General features: G+C 40.3%; 1 protein-coding gene across 1 annotated transcript in view; it reads right to left on the minus strand.

Annotated features, from left to right (window-relative positions):
- LOC124414147 (protein rhomboid) overlaps positions 1 to 19,647 on the minus strand; it is a 138,298-nt gene that overhangs the window by 23,998 nt on the left and 94,653 nt on the right. The window contains exons 4-5 of the mRNA XM_046895093.1: positions 11,076 to 11,188; positions 4,207 to 4,324 (exon numbers count right to left, since the gene is read on the minus strand). Of these exons, the coding sequence (XP_046751049.1) occupies positions 4,207 to 4,324; positions 11,076 to 11,188 (231 nt within the window). The remainder of the gene's footprint in view (positions 1 to 4,206; positions 4,325 to 11,075; positions 11,189 to 19,647) is intronic.

The following is a 19,647-nucleotide window of genomic DNA, read 5'->3' on the forward strand; positions in this document are numbered from 1 at the left end:
AATTTGACTAAGTGACGGGTGACAGCTGTCAGCAGTAAGTAAGTAGGTAAGTAAGGTGAGCTCAGCTCACCGAAGGAGATAAAGAATGACTTGTATAATTCCCTGATCGAAGGGAATTTTTCCCCGTTTCGAGATGGGTCGGCGAAATTTGCCTGCGGAATCAGCGTCTGGTTGGGATGCTAATAAAACTGTCACGGGGTTGCAGGTCACGAGGGTGAGGAAAGGCGAAGGCAAAGGCGGAGATCCTTCTTCCTTCGTCTCTTTCCCTCCGACCATCCCTCTCGATCGCGGCACCGCCAACAGCAGCTGGGAGTCATTTTCCAGCAGACGAAATTGCGGTCGCCGCCGACCAAGCAGCCACCTACTACCCCGGTTCCGGTCCTAATGACCAGTCTTATCTCTCCTCTCCTCTCCTCTCCTCTCCTCTCCTCTCCTCCAGCAATCACAAGTTATCGGCGAAACGCCGTCATCCCCTCCTCCTCCCCCGCGGTGCGCATAAAACCCGATCACTATAAACAGTCCAACGTGATGCCCCGGTCTCTCATGTCCCCGAGCTATCCTGATTGTGAGAAATCCTGAAGGAAGGCAGGAAAGAGGGTTTCTCCATACTGTTATACTATACGACCAGAAAGAAAGACAAGAGCGAAATGTTTTCCCTTCTACATTAAACCAGTGATGTCCAGTGAAAAATTCGTAACGAATTCAATTCCAGGACTTTTTAAGGACAAGCAATATATTCAACGACATTTCCAGGACCTCAAGGTATTCACGTTAAAGCCTGTCAAGAAAAGACGTTCAGTTTCAGCTTCGAATGCATACTGTGACAATTGTATCGACGTGTTCCAAATCCGCGATTTGTTCGCGGTCAAAGGTTTCCCGAGAGGAACTAATTGGCCCTAACGGTATACTAATTGATCAATAATTGATCAGCAATAATTATATCGAGGGATGAGGAGCGAATTCCCGCATGAATATATTTGGAAGCATTTTGAAGGACTAACGTCCCGCGGGATGGAGGGAGCGCGTCGTTGCTGGTTACACCTAATCCCGAATGGCAAATAGCACCCAAGCACGAATACATCGTCATTCGCTACCTCAGTTTTCCGTTTATATTTGCACTTTCGAAGAGTCGTTGTTGGCTCTGCAATGTGAATATGCACGTTGTCGAACGGTAGCTAGAACAGCAGTCGCGGAGGTTTCTACCACAGATCTGGTGTGGTTCAGGGTATCGTGTAACTCATCGACTTCAATCTCCCTACAGAGTCCTGTGCGTCACGTCACGACGATTTATACAATTAATCGAAAAAAAATAAATGCAAATCGAGCCATTTTACTCTATATGAAACGTGACATCGCTTCCAACCTATGCGAGAGTAAAATTTCAAGGAAATCTGAAACTATTTCGATTTTATTTACCTGGAAACGAATTGAAGGACACGTTGATTAAAAATAAAATAGTATATACATAGTACGTGATAAATTCCCATTGGCTACGGACAAAGATTACACATTATCCATGGATTTGGAAGATAGAACAAATTAGACGAAGGGATGCAGGCAGTGTGTGCATGAGGTACGAATTCGAATTAAGTTGGCAGAAGAAACACAAATAGAAAACTGTCTCCCTTCGTCCGGGGTCCGGGAACGAATGCATTCTCGTCTATAGATCGAGAGCAGACGAGGAACATTTTTCCCATCGTGCCTCGAATACCGTATTACATAGCCATAGAGAGGAAGACGAAGACGACGACGATTCGAGAAGTCGTCTTCGATCTGCGTTACGTGTACGTTCCGGTATAGGTAAAATCGACGCCACATACGTGCAGTGTAACCTTATAACCGAAATTGTCGTAACCGTGCGGGCACGTTTCCTTCCTTCGACGTCTCTGGAGCTCGACATGTTCCAACCATAGGATCTAGCAGCGCAGTGCAACGCGATGGGATGGGATGGGATGGGATGGTAATGGTACCTTTTATATCCACACGTATTCATAGAGCGTTAAAGTAAGGAGGCACCATACTACCGTGTCAGGATTTCTAAATGCACAAATTCGCGAGTATAACGACACGTAGTACACGAGGAACACCCCCCCCCCCCTCCCCCCCGCCCCCCCTTCCACCGACCGGTGTGCAAGCATCATCCCCCGTAGTTATATTATAACGAGGTTAGTTTAGTCAGCAACCGACAATATATGTGTATATTAGGGTGGCGCAAAAAAACCGACTATTTTCTTTTTTTCGAGACTCGTGTGACAAAATGTTAGTTTTTGATCACTCCAAAGGACAGCTCAAAATAAAATTTTTAAGAGTCGAGAAATCGTCAGAAATCGATTTTTTTTTTTTTAAATTTTTTCTCGTTACGGTATAATTTTATGGACAAAAAAAAAATAAGTTTCCGAAAGTTTCAGTTCAAAATTTGAATTTTGAAAGGTCTCTTGTAATTTTTTTTCAATTTTTTGGTGCATTTCTTTAGATCTTTTCGAGCGGCCTTTTAATATCTACATCAAAATTTCATAAATTTTTTTTCTTCTATTTAGTAAGAAAGAATCGATAACAATACACGACGACATGAATTAAAAATTAAACAAAAACTGAAAATATAATTTTTTTAATTTAATTTTTTGACGATTATTGACGTTTTAAAAAATTTGGAGCGACCTCTTAAAAATTTTTTTTTTTGAGCTGTCCTTTAGAGTGGGCTCTTAGAACATCAAAAACTAACATTTTGTCACACGAGACTAAAAAAAAAAAATAAATAAAAAAAAAATACTCGTTTTTTTTTTTGCGCCACCCTAGTGTATATACACGAGTCAAGAAACGTGCTAGGTGTGTACGTTTCAGCCTAACCTCGCAGAAATAATGTTATTCCAACTATAACCTTTCCGCGATATAAAAGCAAAAAGCAAGTAAGTATATCACGACCACCATCGCCACCCTGAAAAATGTACAATCGGTGTCTCTAAATCAGAGCCACCAGAATACAACTAGGTGTTGACGACAGAGTATAAGGTATCCATATAAAGATGTGAGGCACATATAGGTATACATGTGCAAAGGGGTAGGTGCCGGTGAACACTTGGCAGTAAACGCTTCTGAATTTGTTAAAATTTAAACGACGTTAAGCTCGCTATTGCGCTAGGAACATTCTATACAGAGTGTGCGATGAATGAAGATACCCTCATAGTTATATATACGTACACACACGCACACACGCACACACACACACACACAGAGGAGATACTGCGAAAATGTCGGAATAAAATACAACCCAGGTACAAGGTATATGCATATGTATACAGTCTTCGCCGCAAACGACCAGCAGCATACCCAGAGAATCTCTGTGCAGCAGAACGCGGCATTAATACCGTCGACGATGCAGGTACATATATAGGTATGTACATACAACTGAAACACTGAAAAAGCAACGCTCTCTATGCCCATGCATGTGTTTCTTTCCATGATACCCATGCAGACAGCAAGCAGCTTCAACCGCATACAGTTAAAACTCTTCCAGCATCCAGCGGCTTGATCAACATGCAGACGATATTATCGTTCGATGTATACGTATACGTCTTATATACAAGGTATAACACACATTACGTAGGTATACATGTATGCATATGTTGTACGTAACACGCATTAATTTTAACAAAGTTTTCGAGCTGTGGCAGGCACACGTAGGTAGTTATAACGATAATAACGTATAACCGCTATACCTAGCTAGATGCATAGTTAAAAGCCGCGGTAACCTAAATCACGAGAGGGGGGGGGGGGGGGGGGGGGGAGGAAAACATTGCGAAGTGGTGGTGGTGGTGGTGGTGGAAGAGGAGAGAGAGGGTGAATAATAATATTACCATTCACCCCGGAGTTATAATAACGAGAATGAAAGTGGGAGGAGGGAGAGGGATGAACGATATTCTACCCTGTGAAAAGGTGAAGGACCAGGAAGCAAGCAAGCAAGCAAGCAATCAAGCATATGATATTGTCGATGACTCGGAGGCTTGACGAGGGAGAAAACTACCCTGTAAATCATTATCGTTTATTTTTTATCGTTACTATATAATGGGAATCGTGAGACTAAATGCGACGCGATTTCAACGATCGATGAATTACCCTAACAATGATGAAAAGGAAAGCATCTCTCCAAAACAAGCCGGGGAACTTTTAAATAAATATTACACACATATAAAGGAATGATAAACTCACCTCGACTAGGGTGATGAGGATGATGAAGAGGGGTGGTGGACAGCACGTGTAATGGTCAGCGTAGTACTTCCGATCTCTTTCCTCGGTGAGAAATTCGTCGCCGATCATGCGTACCATCCTGGAATACATCAAGAAGAAGAAAGAAGCGTGAATTTAAATTTCCAGTGTAAAGGGGGAACGTTGTTGAAATTTTTTTCATCCTCGATATGGTAGTCTATACGAGTCACGTGAGGTCCAACCTAACCTAAACGTACAGCCTTACACTCACACTCACACGCTCATGTGAGAGAGTTTTTAGTCCTGCAGCAGCACAAACGGTATTATTCTTCCTTGGCACGATGCCCCGTTTTCGGATGATGCGATCAGAGGATGAAAGAAGAAGAAGAAGAAGAAGAAGAAGGAGGAAGAGAAGTCCGATCACACACACGGGCATACATCCATCCATATATGTATGTCTACAACTGGTGCAGGATCGATAAAACAATCGTGCTGCGGTTATAGAAGCCGGACCGAATAACTGGAGAGAAAATAATAGAGTGAAGGAAGTGAGGGGACATAAGATGGATTTTTGCGGCTGGGCTCGCGAGTCTAGTCTATACGGCACCAGGAAGCAAGCGAGCATCCGGGGCTCCCTGTAAAACGAGAGACGAGACGAGACGTCCATCCTGGCTTCAGGCTGACTGATCGTCCTGATCCTGGACGTCAACATCCATCCCGGCACCCGTCTAGATCACAAGCTAATCTTTTCTTCGCACTGATCCACGTGTTGTCGAAGAACGGTTCGAACACTTGGGATCATAATTTGATGCCGATTGTACAGCGACTGTAGGTAAGATATTTGGGTAATGGTATCGCGATTATTTCGAGTAAACTTGCGCCAGTTCTTCATCCTCATCGTCACTACACACGATTTTTTTTTAGTATAAAGATGAAACTGCGTTTGCAATCATAATGAAGTAGAACGTCAGAGAAGAGGACAAATTCAATGCATCGTCCTCTTCTTGCAGTTTGTCTCTGACGCGGAGTTAGAGAGAGAGAGAGACCTGATCCAGAGACTGCATAGACTAGACCATGGCGCTTAGTCGATGACGATGACGACGACGACGACGACGACGACGACGACGACGTCGACGTCGTTGAGACTTGCAACGGAAATAACATCGCGGGTAAAAGGCAGACAGAGAAGTAGGTCTCTATTTTCTCTCATTTTTCTTTCTCATCGTCGCAACATCCTCCTCCAGGGCCGCCGACGTCGTTTCTACTTATACATATTTATATATATATATATATATATATATATATATACACACACACCATACACACACATATTATCTTTTACTTTCTTTATCATTTCATTTTTTATCTTTTCACACTTTTCATCTCTCTTGGGAACAAAAAGAAAAAAAACAGAGAGAGAGAGAGAGAGAGAGAGAGAGAGAGAGAGAGAGAGAGAGAGAGAGAGAGAGAGAACCGCAGTAGAAGTGGTACAGAGTTTGTTTTTATGCTTTTTTCCCCTCCACCCCACTACTCTTTTGCAACGAATCTAAATCTACACTTCTCGGTAATATTAAATTATCCGCACACGATACACGCACACACACACACACACACACACAACATCTCAACGCTAGTCGGAGGAGTTCAACCCTAGAGCATATAATATTTGTTCGAGAAAGAAAAGAAATAAATAAATTCTCTGCTATATACGTATTATGTATAACTTATATACTTGAATTAATATTATTCATTTCTGTTCACACGTGTGTGTATATACAAATATATATATATACACACACATGTGGCCGTTGGCCAACGACGAACCCCTGCAGCGATGACTGAGCACACTATATATACTTATATATATATACATAAGAGAATTTTCGACGAGTATATAAACGAAGAGAAAGAAAGAGAGAGAGGGAGAGAGAGAGAGAGAGAGAGAACAGAAAAAAAATTGACATTCAAATAAAGAAACGATGAAAATGAATAAATACCGCAAGATTCTGGCCCCGCAACAGAGGACTCTGCACAATACGTCGTCTTTTTATTTAAGTAGGGTAATAAAGGGTGGTTTAGGGGTCCAGCCCTAATAAACGATTATATTCTCCCTCCCCCTTGGCAAGAGAAGAAAACGAAAGAAAGGAAAAAAAAACAACAAAAAAAACAACAAACAATAGCTAAATAACTCTGAATTGCACACATATTGCATTCGAGTTTAAGGAGGAGGGTGTCCAAGTGTATGTAGTGTGTGGATGAGGAATAATGCCGACCTAAACTGCGTTTTGCTCCACATTCTCACATTGCGTGAAATAGTATAGACAAAAGAATATCACGTACATAATATATGTATGATAATTATTATTATTATTATACATATATGAACCGCTTTTATGCCAGCTCGTATAAGTCTCAAGATTTTCTTTTCATTACTTCTTGAGTCAGGGTTGTTGTAGTTGCTGTTGTTTTGTTTGTTTGTTTTTTTTCTTTTTGTTTCCCAAATCGTTTTCGTTGACTTTTGTCCGCTGTTTTTTCATTTCGTTAGTTTCGATTCGGCATTACAAGTGAGAAAATATTACCGAACAACAAAGTTGTGAAAATTTTTTTGTTTCCCTTAGGCAATAAAAATAATTCCGATTATAACTTGTATTTTAATGAAACATCTTTTATGAATTTTTTTCTTCCCTATAGAGACCTGCGCTCTGATAAAATGTATATTATTATACGCGTAAGAATTTTTATGCACAGAGAAAAAAAAAAATGTTACGGGTTACACACACACAGACACACACAGTCACACACACACACACATAATCGTTACGTAATATAGTATCATTCAAAGAAAATTAAACATTATTGTGTATAATAAAACGAATAACAACGCTGCAGGGAAGAGAATATTCAGCGAGTGAAAAATTCAAGAAACGATACATATATGTATTATGTAAAATTAGGAAACTAGCGTCAAGTGTATAATGGAAGCTAATGATATTAAGTATGTATGTATGTAGGTAGGTGCGCAAGTATGACCCGAGAATGACGCGAAGATGCGACTTTGATATGGAAATTGTCTTCAGAAGAAAACGAAAGGTGATACAAGAAGAAGAAGAAGAAGAAGAAGAAGAAGAAGAAGACGAATTTAATTTAACCCCGCAGACACGAATGCATAATCTATGTCAATGAAAAAACCATATTCAACATAACTCGATGTATGCTTAAAGTTTATTTTTTTCCTTGTTATCGAACTTTATTTCATGAGGTAATTTGTTCATCCACTTTTCTATATTAGAGAAAAAAACAACAATAAATATAAACTCGATCAAATTATATACAGAATAATTGATTATTTTTCATGGAGAATCATTTTTTTTCTTAATCTCGCGAAACGCCGAGGATGCAGTGAAGTTGTCGAGATTTTATAAGTAAGAATCTGTAATAACGAAGTTCAAAGACGTCGATTTGTACGCTGTGAGAAAAATGATAAGGAATCATATCGAAGTTAGCGAACGTTGTTATCGTTTACGATTTATGCCGAGGAGGAGGAAAAAACGGTTACTTCGCGATATTGGAATGGTCTGAAATTGGATAAACCGTAATAATATACGAAAACAAGTCGATATTTCAAAGTCTTATTTCGACAAAAAAATATGGTCAAAATTTGAGAAAATTAAAAGTAGTTTTGGTCAACTTGAACCTCGGAGGATAAGGAGAAGGAATTACAAGGCTTGAGCTACTCGAAGGAGAGATGAAGAAGAAGAAGAAGAAGAAGAAGAAGAAGAGAAACGCGGATCGACAAACGAAGTGAAGTGAGCTGTCGGTAGAAATAAGAGAGACACGGACTAATCGAGGACGCGGACGTGCGGCACGCGACTCGACGCGACGCGACGCTCCGAGCTGAAATTCAATTCAAACCACGACGCAACGGCAAAACGATAATAATCTTCGGAGGCATGTACATATAAGGAAAAGCAGAAAAAATTTGGAACATCATCTAGTAGGTAGGATGACTAGGCGACAAAGTAAGAGAGAAAAGTTAAAACGAAAGTGAAAGAAATCCGAGGCGAGGATCGGATCGACATACATGATCGAGGTGTGCTGCGGCCTGTTGGGATCCCCCCCCGGATGATTGCTGGCGGCAGGATTAACGAAGCCCTGCACGACCTGTCGTCGGTTGCCGGCAACCGTCGTGACGGTCGTGGTTGTGGTCGTCGTCGTTGCGATAGTCCTGGGCTGGGATTGGACATCCTTGAGTATTTTCGTAGCACTCAACGGCGTCGTGACACACATTATAAAAACAAAAATCCCCTCGTCTTGTATGACGCAACAACAAACAAACACCCGCGCGCATACACACACACACACACACACACTCACTGACTGACTGACAACACCAGCAGCAACAACAACAACAGCAGCAGCAGCAGCAGCAGCACAAGAACACAAGAACACAAGAACAACGCGATGATACAATAATTGTTTTTCGCCAACTGATTATAATGACGATAATTAATAAATAATAATAATAATAATAATCGAAGGTACACCGATCAGTTACGTTCCCTTTTATCTTTTTTTCTTTTACTTTCACAAAATTTTATTCAATTTAACACAGATTCGTGGATATTTTTTCTATCGTTTTTTTTTTTTTTTTTTTTCGTTTTCAAATTTCTTTCGTTTAGATTGTTGACGATGGGGTGTTGTTGTAGGTATACGACGTGGATATTATACGCACTGTACCAAGTTATTATACTGTCATATATTATATACAAAGACACGTGCGCACGCTGCTGTCTAGAGCGGGGTATCACTTGTTGGCTGTCAATGCAGCAGCAGCAGCAGCAGCAGCATGCGTTCACAGTTGTTTTCTTTCACTCTTCCTCTTCTTCCCTCTCTTTATCCTTATCCTTATCCTTATCCTTCGTCTTCGCCTTCTAGACGATATTCAAGTTTCCGCACAGTTTCAGAGAATCGGAGTGATAAATTGGAAAAAAATCCGATCGTTTGGTTCAACGGAAAAGAAAAAACCAAACAAAAACAATCGAAAAAGAAGAGATCCAACTTGAACGAACTTCACACCGGCGAATAATAATAATATCAATCCAAAATAAAAATAAAAAAATAGAAAAAAGCAACGGATATGTATTTAACGTAAATTGTCCGATCCCTCTTCTTTGTGTGACAATTAGGAAACGATATGAGCAACAAAAACAACAATTATTAATCGTCGCACCGCAGCCAATATACTTTTACATACATATATATGCATGTATAATAACGGAGAAACTGTATTATCAACTATTATTACTATTATTATCCCTATTATTATTATTAATATCGATATACGATTATTGTTTCGAAGGCGATCGGATCTCGAGGATCGATCCCGCCTCTACATGAGGCTGCATTCGCGTCAAGGCCGCGGAGTGATGCATCCCCGTTCTCGCAGGACGGCTGCCGCGGTCAGACTGACTGAGTGACTGAGTGACTGAGTGAGTGAGCGAGTCAGCGAGGGAGGGATGGAAGGAGGGATGGTGGGAGGGAGGGAGGGAGCGAGTGGTAGGGCAGGGTGTATGTAGTTCCAGTTTCGCGCGGCTCGCTCGTATCGCTCGCGTCGCGCCGAGTGCCACAAGCCACGAGCCACGAGCCGACGCCGACGGCTCCCGAGAGCATCCCTCGGGCTGCGTGGGTGTGCACGCGGCGATGCCGAAGGGCTGGAGGGGGGGGAGGGGGGAAGAGGCCGCCGGTTATTGGCCGCGAGTCTGGCGCCTCCGCAGAGGAGGGGGGATCCCCAGGCCAATCCGCTCGTTACTCGGTCAACGCCGCCGATGCCTCGAACGCACACTTCAAAGAGATTCGCCGAGCCTTGCGACGACCGAGTTGCCGCCGCCGCTTCTCTCTCTCTCTCTCTCTCTCTCTCTCTCTCTCGCTCTCTCTCCGTTGTCCTTCGCTGCTCCAATAACACCGGACACTCACTCAGCCGCGAGCCGTCAGCCGCGAAGGTTTCGACGGAGACGGTCGGTTCGTCTCTTAGTAACGATGTAATTGTACGGTTTTAAAATTTATCTTCTTAGTTTTCTTCACGGTTAATCTATATGTATATGTATGTATATATATATATATATATATATTGATGTATTTTCATTGGTTTTTCTATCCTGTCGTCGATATTGTATTATAACATGCAGTTTTGGCTTGTTCGGTGCTGTTGTTGATTTTTTTCCTGTGTTTCAATTTCATTATTTTCTTTTTCGTTTTGTTCCTTTGGTATTGTTTCTACTCTTTCTGATACGTGTAACTGTTATATGTATGTATGTGTTGACACAATAATTATACACGCGTATGTTTATCTGTGACTTTGGCCGCGGTTCCATGCGATGTTAATGCATGAAGTGATTTAAAGTAAAAAAATATTTCTTGTTGTTCTTTGTGCTTTCTCGCGATGCTGTTAAAATTTCACTCACGCAGACTAATTTTCAATATTTCGTTAATTTCGTTTTTCTTCTTGTTTTTTTTTTTTTTTTTTTTTTTTATATAGGCACTTTACATTATATATAAGTTTGACTTCTTTCTTTATTTTCGTTCTATTGCACATACCTATATACCTCAGCATAATTATGAAATAAGGGATTTAAATGTCTGTTACATATCAGACGATGTTCAAATTCCTATTTCAGAGATTCAATTCCTTTATATTAATTCCAATGCCTACGTAGATCACCTTTACTCTGACCGAACTGTTACACATTTATTTTATAAGTTTACAAGTAATGCATGCATCAGGCTGGTGTAATGACATCAGGAACAACAACAACAACGACAACAATTATTATTATCATCACTATAATGACAACGATGCAGATGATAGTACCAACCTTTGGAACAGAGGAGGTTCGTGAACGAGCAGATGAAAATCGTTTTCGGAACAGACTTCCCTGTCACGATGATGAACGGCGCATTTGAAACTACGGCTACGTTTTCCACTCATCTGTAATAATGGGAAGAAAAAAAAAAAAGAAATTAGATGATACAAATTAACGTTTATTATTCGCAATAATACAGTACATAATCAACGAGACTACAACATCTGAACATAATATGCAACATAGATTGGAAAGTCAAATTTGTACAGTCGAATTTTCGATTCAAATAATACCTAAAACAAGAATAAAATCTTTACGCTAACTATGATTTCCGAATAATTGATATTTGATAAAAAGTTGAAATGGTTAATTTTATTCCTTGTTATTTAAAAAAATTTCAGGGGGGAGGAGGCACTTTGTCCCAGATAAGATCGATTACGGTATACCTATAATATCCGTATCGCATTTGTATAAGTCTGTGAACTCACTTTCAAGCTGTTGTAATGATTCAAGAATTAATAGTAAAATTAAAATGCGAAGCCCGCAGCGGCGTGGTGCTGATGTTCTTATTTAAATACGTGAGATACGTATAGGCATAAGGTACACGGCGTGACCTAAGCTATTAATCTAGCGTAGGTACAACGCAAATTCATCCACATGTGAGTATAGGTATGTAAGATGAGTAAGGGTGGGTGTATCAGAGGTAGAGGGAGGTATGCGTGACACGAAGAGCGAGAGAGCTCGACGAGTTTAAGGAGGCAAGCCAGCCCGACAAAGCTTTGTAATTAATACCGCGGTATTAATTAATTATAAGCCGCTTTTACCGTGCAATTTAGAAGCTGCTGCAGCCCCTTCTCCTTGTTCTCTCCTTGTTCTCTCCTCTACATAGGTATCCATGTATCTATGTATCTATGTATAACGCAGTACGTAAGCAGATGCATACGATGGATGTGTAATAGCCGAAGGAGTTCAAAGTGCGAGTTAACTAAAAGCTAATTGTTTAGATATTCTTCCGCTAGCACGGAGCTGGATTCGAGGTTTACTTATTCGATGTAATAAAATGTACTATTTATTATTCAACTTATTAGAGTCGCCGAAAACGTAAAGATCTGTAGAAAAAAATGAAGAATGATAAATTGGTTAATTATAATAAAAAATATTAAAAAATTTTTACGAAAATTTGTTTTCTTTCAACAGTTTTTAAATAGTCATAAAATTTCTTTAATTCTCTATAAGTACCAATATTCACTTATTCACGACTTTAAGTATACCTGATAGACGTATCAAATATTTCTTCAGTGCAGTCTAGACGTGCCAATTGGAAATTGAACGGTGCAGAAGCAGAGGATAAGGGTGAGAAAACGCGATTCCAATCGGTGATCATTTGAATAAGAAACGAACGTTTCACTGCTCCTTACAATATATACGTATATGTTACACCTCGTATGCATATAAATTTATACAATTGTGCGCGAAAAGAATTCTCTTACATTCATTTCGACCGTTTTCACTCCTTCTCGAGCCCCGTTATCGACAATTGTTTCACCATCTCTCTCTACCGCAGCACTTAGAAGTGGATATAAATTTTTAGGTTAGGTAAGGGTTTTATCCATACTATAGCTGAAGAACCGATCGAGGGGTGGGTACGCCCTTCAAAGAATACCTCCTCCACTACTCTACGCTCGTTTTCATTCACATACATACTGTATCATATATACACATACGTACGTATTTATATGTAAATAAAATTGCTGGTGTAGCCTCTTTGAAATAGCATTCGATAGACGTTGTATTTATGCATATATATTCATAGCTAGAGCCTCGTTGTCGGTATATAGATATAAGGTTTCTACATCGACTGATTTGTTGATTAAATAGCTGGCAAATAAATAAGAAAATAAATATATTTTTCTTCTTTTTTCTTAAATTCATTTGTAACTATTCGTATGTTTTATTCTTTTTACATTCGTTTCAACTGCTGTCGATATATGCCAATTTTCATGTCAGTTGTTACAGTGAATTTTAACATACATGCTATATACTGCATAATCATAATCTAATTTTTCAATTTATCTAGATTATCAATGAAAAATGTATTTGAAATAAAATTTTCTTCTTCATACCAACATAAAACAATTTGTGAATCATCATTACACGTGAAACAATTGCAACGACAATTCTATTATATTCTATATTCATTCTTCCTGAATACGTATTCTCCGACTTTAGATTACACATTATGAGTTACTACATGATGAGCCTAATAAGACGCCGGGTATAACGAGAATTGACGCGAGGCACGCGAATCGATTGTGAAATAGTCGGTATCTGCCTGCGATAGAGAATGAAAAGTACAACAGAGAGAGGGAGAGATGTGAGTTTCACGAATACCTATATGTGTAATACATATAAACTATTGCAGCCGCTATAAAATCACGTCATTTGATTAATTTTCAATCGAATCAAATTTATTTATTGCTAAACGAAAGGTGCTTTTATTATTACTTGTATAATAATTGCAGAATAAATTTGCTTAAATTGAAAATTAATTTAGCGCAACCATGAAAAATTTTCTGAATTTCGATGAGTGATAACCGATCTGTAAGAAAATTATTTTTTCAAATTTTCAAAAAGTAAAAAATTCCTCCGATTTTTGCCAAATCAAGGCACCAATTGCCCAAGTTTCATCCCGATCGCTCGAACGGTATAGGAGTTTTGGCTCGGCGCGTTTTCGAGGTGTAGCCACAAGGCGACTCCATAAGCACCCTAAGGCGAACGTGAGCGAACGAGTTCATACATTCATACATTCATACATTCATACATTCATACATTCATACATACTTACGTAAAGCTTGCACAGGCACACAAACGCGGCGTCATTAATTAATTTATGTAATTGACTTCCGCTTGTAAACCTGACCAAAGAGGAACCCCAGGTATTGTAAGCCGGAACACGTGTGTGTAAGTCTATATTAACCTATACATACAAATATTGATACGCATGCCGTATCCTGCCCGTCTACCTGCCTGCTTACTCACGACGCGAGGCTTTATTAGCCTCGTGTTATTATACGTATCCACACACCCACAATCGCTCACACACTAGCTAGCCGTGGCTGTCCAGTGACTTGGTGGAAAAAAGACGAAGAAGATAAACTATTATATGAACTCGATCGAAGCACTCAAAGGCAAAGCCAAAATTGTGCGTGAATGTGTGTGTGTAATGATTGGAAAAGGTTAAAAAAAAATTAATCTTCCATCTTCAAAATTATACATGCTTCTGTTTTTTTTTCTTTATCAGTCTATAATATTATGTATACAGAATTATATCGTCTTTTTCCGAGAGTTTGAGTGCAAGGAAAACAAAAAATTAACGTGTATATGTATATACTGCACAGCATTCAGGGAATGTAAATTGCATCAGGGCAATTTTTTCCACCATATTACCTCTGCACCTCACTTCTTACCTCATAAGTCAGAGACGTGTAGTATACTGAATATTTTATGTATGTATATATGACTCGTGACTTTTCTCCTTCACGCTTCAGGCTCGACCTTAATTTCTATTCCCTAATCCGTCCGTCACGTATAGGAGCTACATACAACTCGGCTGTATTCGACGTACGATGATGCATTTTTTGCAAGTGCGATTTAATTTTAAGACGTTAGAGATAAAGTCTGTAACATTATATTATGTATGAATAAATTATATATTTCACGCGCGGAAATTAATGATCGATGAATGTAAAATTGCTATCGAAAAAGAATGTAAGAAAAAACAAGTAAAAGATAAAGCAAACCAAGGATACCATAAGAATGAAAATCGAAAAATCTTTTATTAACAGCCGTGCTGCAGGTGCGCTCTGCAGCACCAAGCACCAGCACCAGCAGCAGCACCAGCAGCAGCAGCACCATAACCTCCACATGGTGAAGTAGCCGTATAGACTGGCTAATTGAAAGTTTGCGTGCAAACTTGCGAGGTAGGGGGTGGAAGCAGAGATGTAAAGGTGATATAAGGTATAACTTTTACCTCGGTGTGTACGTGCCTACCTTATATACCTAGATACGAGTCTCGTGCAGCAACCGCATGCGGCAATGAGAAGTTAAATCTCTGGTGTATGCCTATATATAACACAACAGCCATAGAGTAGGATATTTATAGAGACTTTTAGAGTAAAAGCTTCGCAGGAGGTGTCTTTTCATCGTCGTTCACGTCGGACGTGGAAGGCAGGTTAATTTCGAACGATCGTTCGAAATACCTGAGCATGCATGGCGGATGAGTAGCAGCCACCGCCACGGCACCGTGAAGACAAGAGACGGACTCGGTCCCTGAGTGAGGATAATATTTACTGATAGGAGTGAGTCCCAAGGAAAGGAAGGGGGGCGTCGAGGGTCTAGGTGATTAGCGAAGCGATTCCGAGGTCGGGTGGTGCTGGGCTCGACGCTAATGCGTTACATATTCCTTTGACTTTGGCAAAAACCCAATGTTAACCGGGGGTGGGGTGTAGATGAAGGTATGTATATACATAACGGCCGGCCGGCCGGCCGACCGACCGGCTCCCGTGGTGGTCAAAATGCCAGACCGCCTAATGGGGGAGAGAATCCCCGCTATATATACCTGCATGCAGCGAAAGCACGGCAGCGGGGATTATCCCGCAGTCAGCTCGACTCGTTCGTAATATGTACCTGCCTGCGAGAGAGGAAAAGAGCGGACGGCTTTTGCCTCTGCGGAGTGTCGATGGGAGTCACCGATATGGGGATGATGTTGTTCTTTTATTTTCTACGCCGGTAAGAAGCAGAGCGCAAAAATTTACCTCGCGCGGCAGAGAAAATCCGCGTTTTTATACCGCGGTATTGAGCTCGACAGCTTTTTATAGCCTATCGTGTTGAGGCCGAGGTCTAGACGAGTCCGACGAGTCCTCGATCGTCGAGATCGGATAACCCGTTCTCGAGATATTTGAATATGAACTTTGCCACTCGCGCGAGTCGAAAGTCGAAGTCTCTCGGCGCTCGCGCGATTTCCGCTAATCGTCGGAATTCAATCTGCGACATCTCGGGAACGGTTCGTCCAATTTCACTGATCGACATGTCGTTGGATTTGTCTCGAAGCGGGCGACCGCCTGACCGATGAGAATATCATTTCACAAGCTTTATCCCAGTATAAATTTAGTCTGCGAAAATCGTGGAAAACTATACGACAAGCTGTATGGGTAAGAAAAATATCTAAAGAAGTTCAATAGTAAATACTTTCTGAATGGAGACATACTCAGAGAACAGTTAGGTATGAGGTAGGTATGAGGTAGGTATATAGGTAAGAAACCTTCTAAGGTGCGAGCTTGCTTATCGAGTGTCTTCACGCGGATGGCTGACAACGCGACATTTGATGAAGTCTCGAGATTGGCGTCAATGTAAAAGCAGGAATTGGAAAAAAACGAGAGTATTTCGCGTCTGCGTCTAATCGTCAAAGAAGACATCAATCGCAAGGTGAAGCAGCAGCTGCTCCGTTCGGGTATCATTTCCCACTCCCCGCTCTTTATCGGAATTCGGAAATCGTGAATCGACGCGATATACGTGAAGCTGATAATAACAACAACAACAACAACAACAACAACAACAACAATAATAATAACAATGACGGTAGTCGATGAGCTTTGAAGAAAATTGAAATAGGAAGAAGGGAAATAGGAAAAATAGATAATAAAAAAAACCGGACAAGTGCGAGTACAAACTTAATTTGTTTCTTATGTTACATAACTACAAATGAACTATTTTCGGACTTTTTTCTACACTCGTGACGTGAGACCTTGCTTCTCTAAAAATCTCATGATTCTAGATCAACTGGATAAGTACTCTATACAGGTACTTATAGGTAAAGTTGGCAAGTATAAAAATATGTGAGATAAACGGTCGTGTCTTTTGATTGCGTTGCTTAAGAAGCTTGAATTTTTTATACCCCAAGATACGGTGGACCTTAAAAAAAATGTACTTGACCAACGGACAACGAAGCGATCCTACAATAAGGGTTTCATTTTTCCCTTTAAGATACCTACGAAACCCTAAAAATGACCAAAAATGAGCTTGGCTTATCGTCAGTCTATCTCTCGTTGTCAGCTTTCTGGCACACCAGCAGGGATAAATATGGTACGTGTCGAAATCCTTTGGCGTAGGTACCTACAATACAATACATCGCATAATTGCGAGTAAGCTGGGTTTGCTCGGTGCTTTCATCACCCATACAGAGCAGAGCACCTGTCATACCAAAAGTATGGGGGCACCTATAAATCCCCCCCCTTCACACCCTGGGCTGCGGATCATGTCAGACTTGGAGGTTGGAAGTCGCGTTTCCCGCGGCGAAGAGCGCAATTATTCTGATCACCTCCACCTCCACCCCCACCTCCACCTCGACCTCCACCACCGCCATCTCCTCGTGCGGCATCGGAGCCTTTTATTCGCGGCTTGCTCTTTGTCTCGCTCCGCTGCTGCTGCAGGAGGATGATCCAGTTAATAGGTAATGATTGCTCGGCTCAGCTGCGGCTGGACCACTACGCGACCCTAACGTAGGTCGGCGTAAGCGAGACCAGCGGTGAGGAGAGCATCGGACTCTCACCGTTTAACCTTCGGCCTTCGCGTTAAGTTGCTTATTAATATGTTATATTACGGGAGGAACGAAAAAAACGAGAAGAATAGATGATAAAAAAAAACAAAAACAAATAAAAAACAGGAAAAGAGAAAGAAAAACAATTGATGGAAGAAGAATAAATGTACGAATTGCGCGGATCTAAATGTGTAAAAAAAAATTACTCGTCGTATTAATGATATTATATCTACCTACACTTCGATTTATTGCATCGACTAGAGGATTTGGGTGGGGGTGAAAAACAAAAATGGCCGATTTGTAGAGGGGTCAAAAAATAAAGAAAATCGGAAGTAGAGAAAGTCGAAAAAAATATCGAAAGGTTAGAACATATTCTGTAACGGTAAAATCTAAAATCTGTATACGATTCTACATTTTGCCATTTTATATTCTAACATCCTTCTATTTTTCCTCGACTTTCTACGTTTCTTAAAAATTATAAATTAAATTTTCGTGTTTAAAAAATTCGATACTACGACCCTTCAAGTTTTTCCGATGTCTCCATTTTTTCACCCTCGTCCTAGGCTTTTAGTTCGCGTAATATTATGCAAGAAAGAAACTTGAACCTGCGGAGCTAAACGATTGAGCGCAAAAACACGATATAAAGGAATAGGTCATGCACACAAAATACATTTAAAAAAAAAAGTTAATTTCACCAAGTAGGTATATACACACGAGAATACGCGCATCGTGTTTTCCCAGATTCAGGATATCCACTTACATCCGATATCTACAGCTATACCTGCCTAGCCAAGCGCTTAAAATTAGAGCAGAGAACGTAAAGGATAATACACAAGAAAAGGAGAAAAAGACGCGAGTTAATAATAATTCACTTTTTCAATATATATCGACTGCATACGTATAATAATCGCCTTACGCTTATATATAGTTAGGTTAGGTTAACTACGCGATCGCGAGGTCCTGGCAATTATGCATACAACGAAGAGAAAATCTATTGAAAATCAATGACTCGTAAAATTGGCAAGGGTTTAACAATCACAAAAACTCTGACCCTTTATTGACCCGTTGCCCTATTTCCCTCGCATTTACCAGCTTCGCGCGAGATTATCTTGGGGATCTTTACTTCGTGTTCCTCGATTTCAAAACATGTTGTTTCCTTCTCTTGGTCCTGTCGTTTTTTATTTCATCATCGTCGTCATTATTGTTGTTATTGTTATCATTTGTTATACAAGAGCATCTTCTCTTTCTCTCTTTCGTTTTCCCTTCCGCTATTCTCTGCAAAAACTTGTCGTTAATGTGATTATTCGACCCGACAAGAGTTGGATAAGAGATGAGAGAAAAGAGGGGATGAGGATCGAATAAGAGGCGCGAAGTTCGAGAGGCTTGAAGAGGTAATTGTTTTAACCCGCGAAGAGGATTCGACGATAAGAGAGAAGGCGAGCTTTCTTTTCTCCGCATCTGATATTACCATTGTTGTGTAATAATAACAAGCTGGACTAATTCGATTTTCCAATTCCCTGTAAATTTGCTTCGACGTTTTTATAGAAATTTTATTACATATATGAATGAATGAGCGAATGAACGCGTAAGCAAAGTACGAGAGAACGAATGAACGAAATGAATGAAACCCTCCGAAATTGAATTTGCGCCGTATAAGCCAGCCGGAAAGGTTTCAGTGGGGCATAACGAATGAAAAAGAAAAAAATATCGGGATTAAAATAACTCTAATCCCGGTTTCGAAGTGCTGCATTTGGCTATTCGGAAAAGCAGATCCACGTATATACATTTAAGTAAACCGTGACTTAAAGAAAAATAAGAATAACGATAATCGGATCAATAATTATTCTTAGATAATTTATAACATCTGGAACATCCTGTTCCTCTGCACTGAAATCCTGATCACCTATACAATCAAACGATCGGAGAGGACTCCAAATTTTTCTTCCTTGACACCTGATTGAAAAAGAAGAATAAGAAGAAGAAACCAAA

The sequence above is a fragment of the Diprion similis genome, chromosome 13 (assembly GCF_021155765.1).
Source record: "Diprion similis isolate iyDipSimi1 chromosome 13, iyDipSimi1.1, whole genome shotgun sequence".
Taxonomy (NCBI): Eukaryota; Metazoa; Arthropoda; class Insecta; order Hymenoptera; family Diprionidae; genus Diprion; species Diprion similis.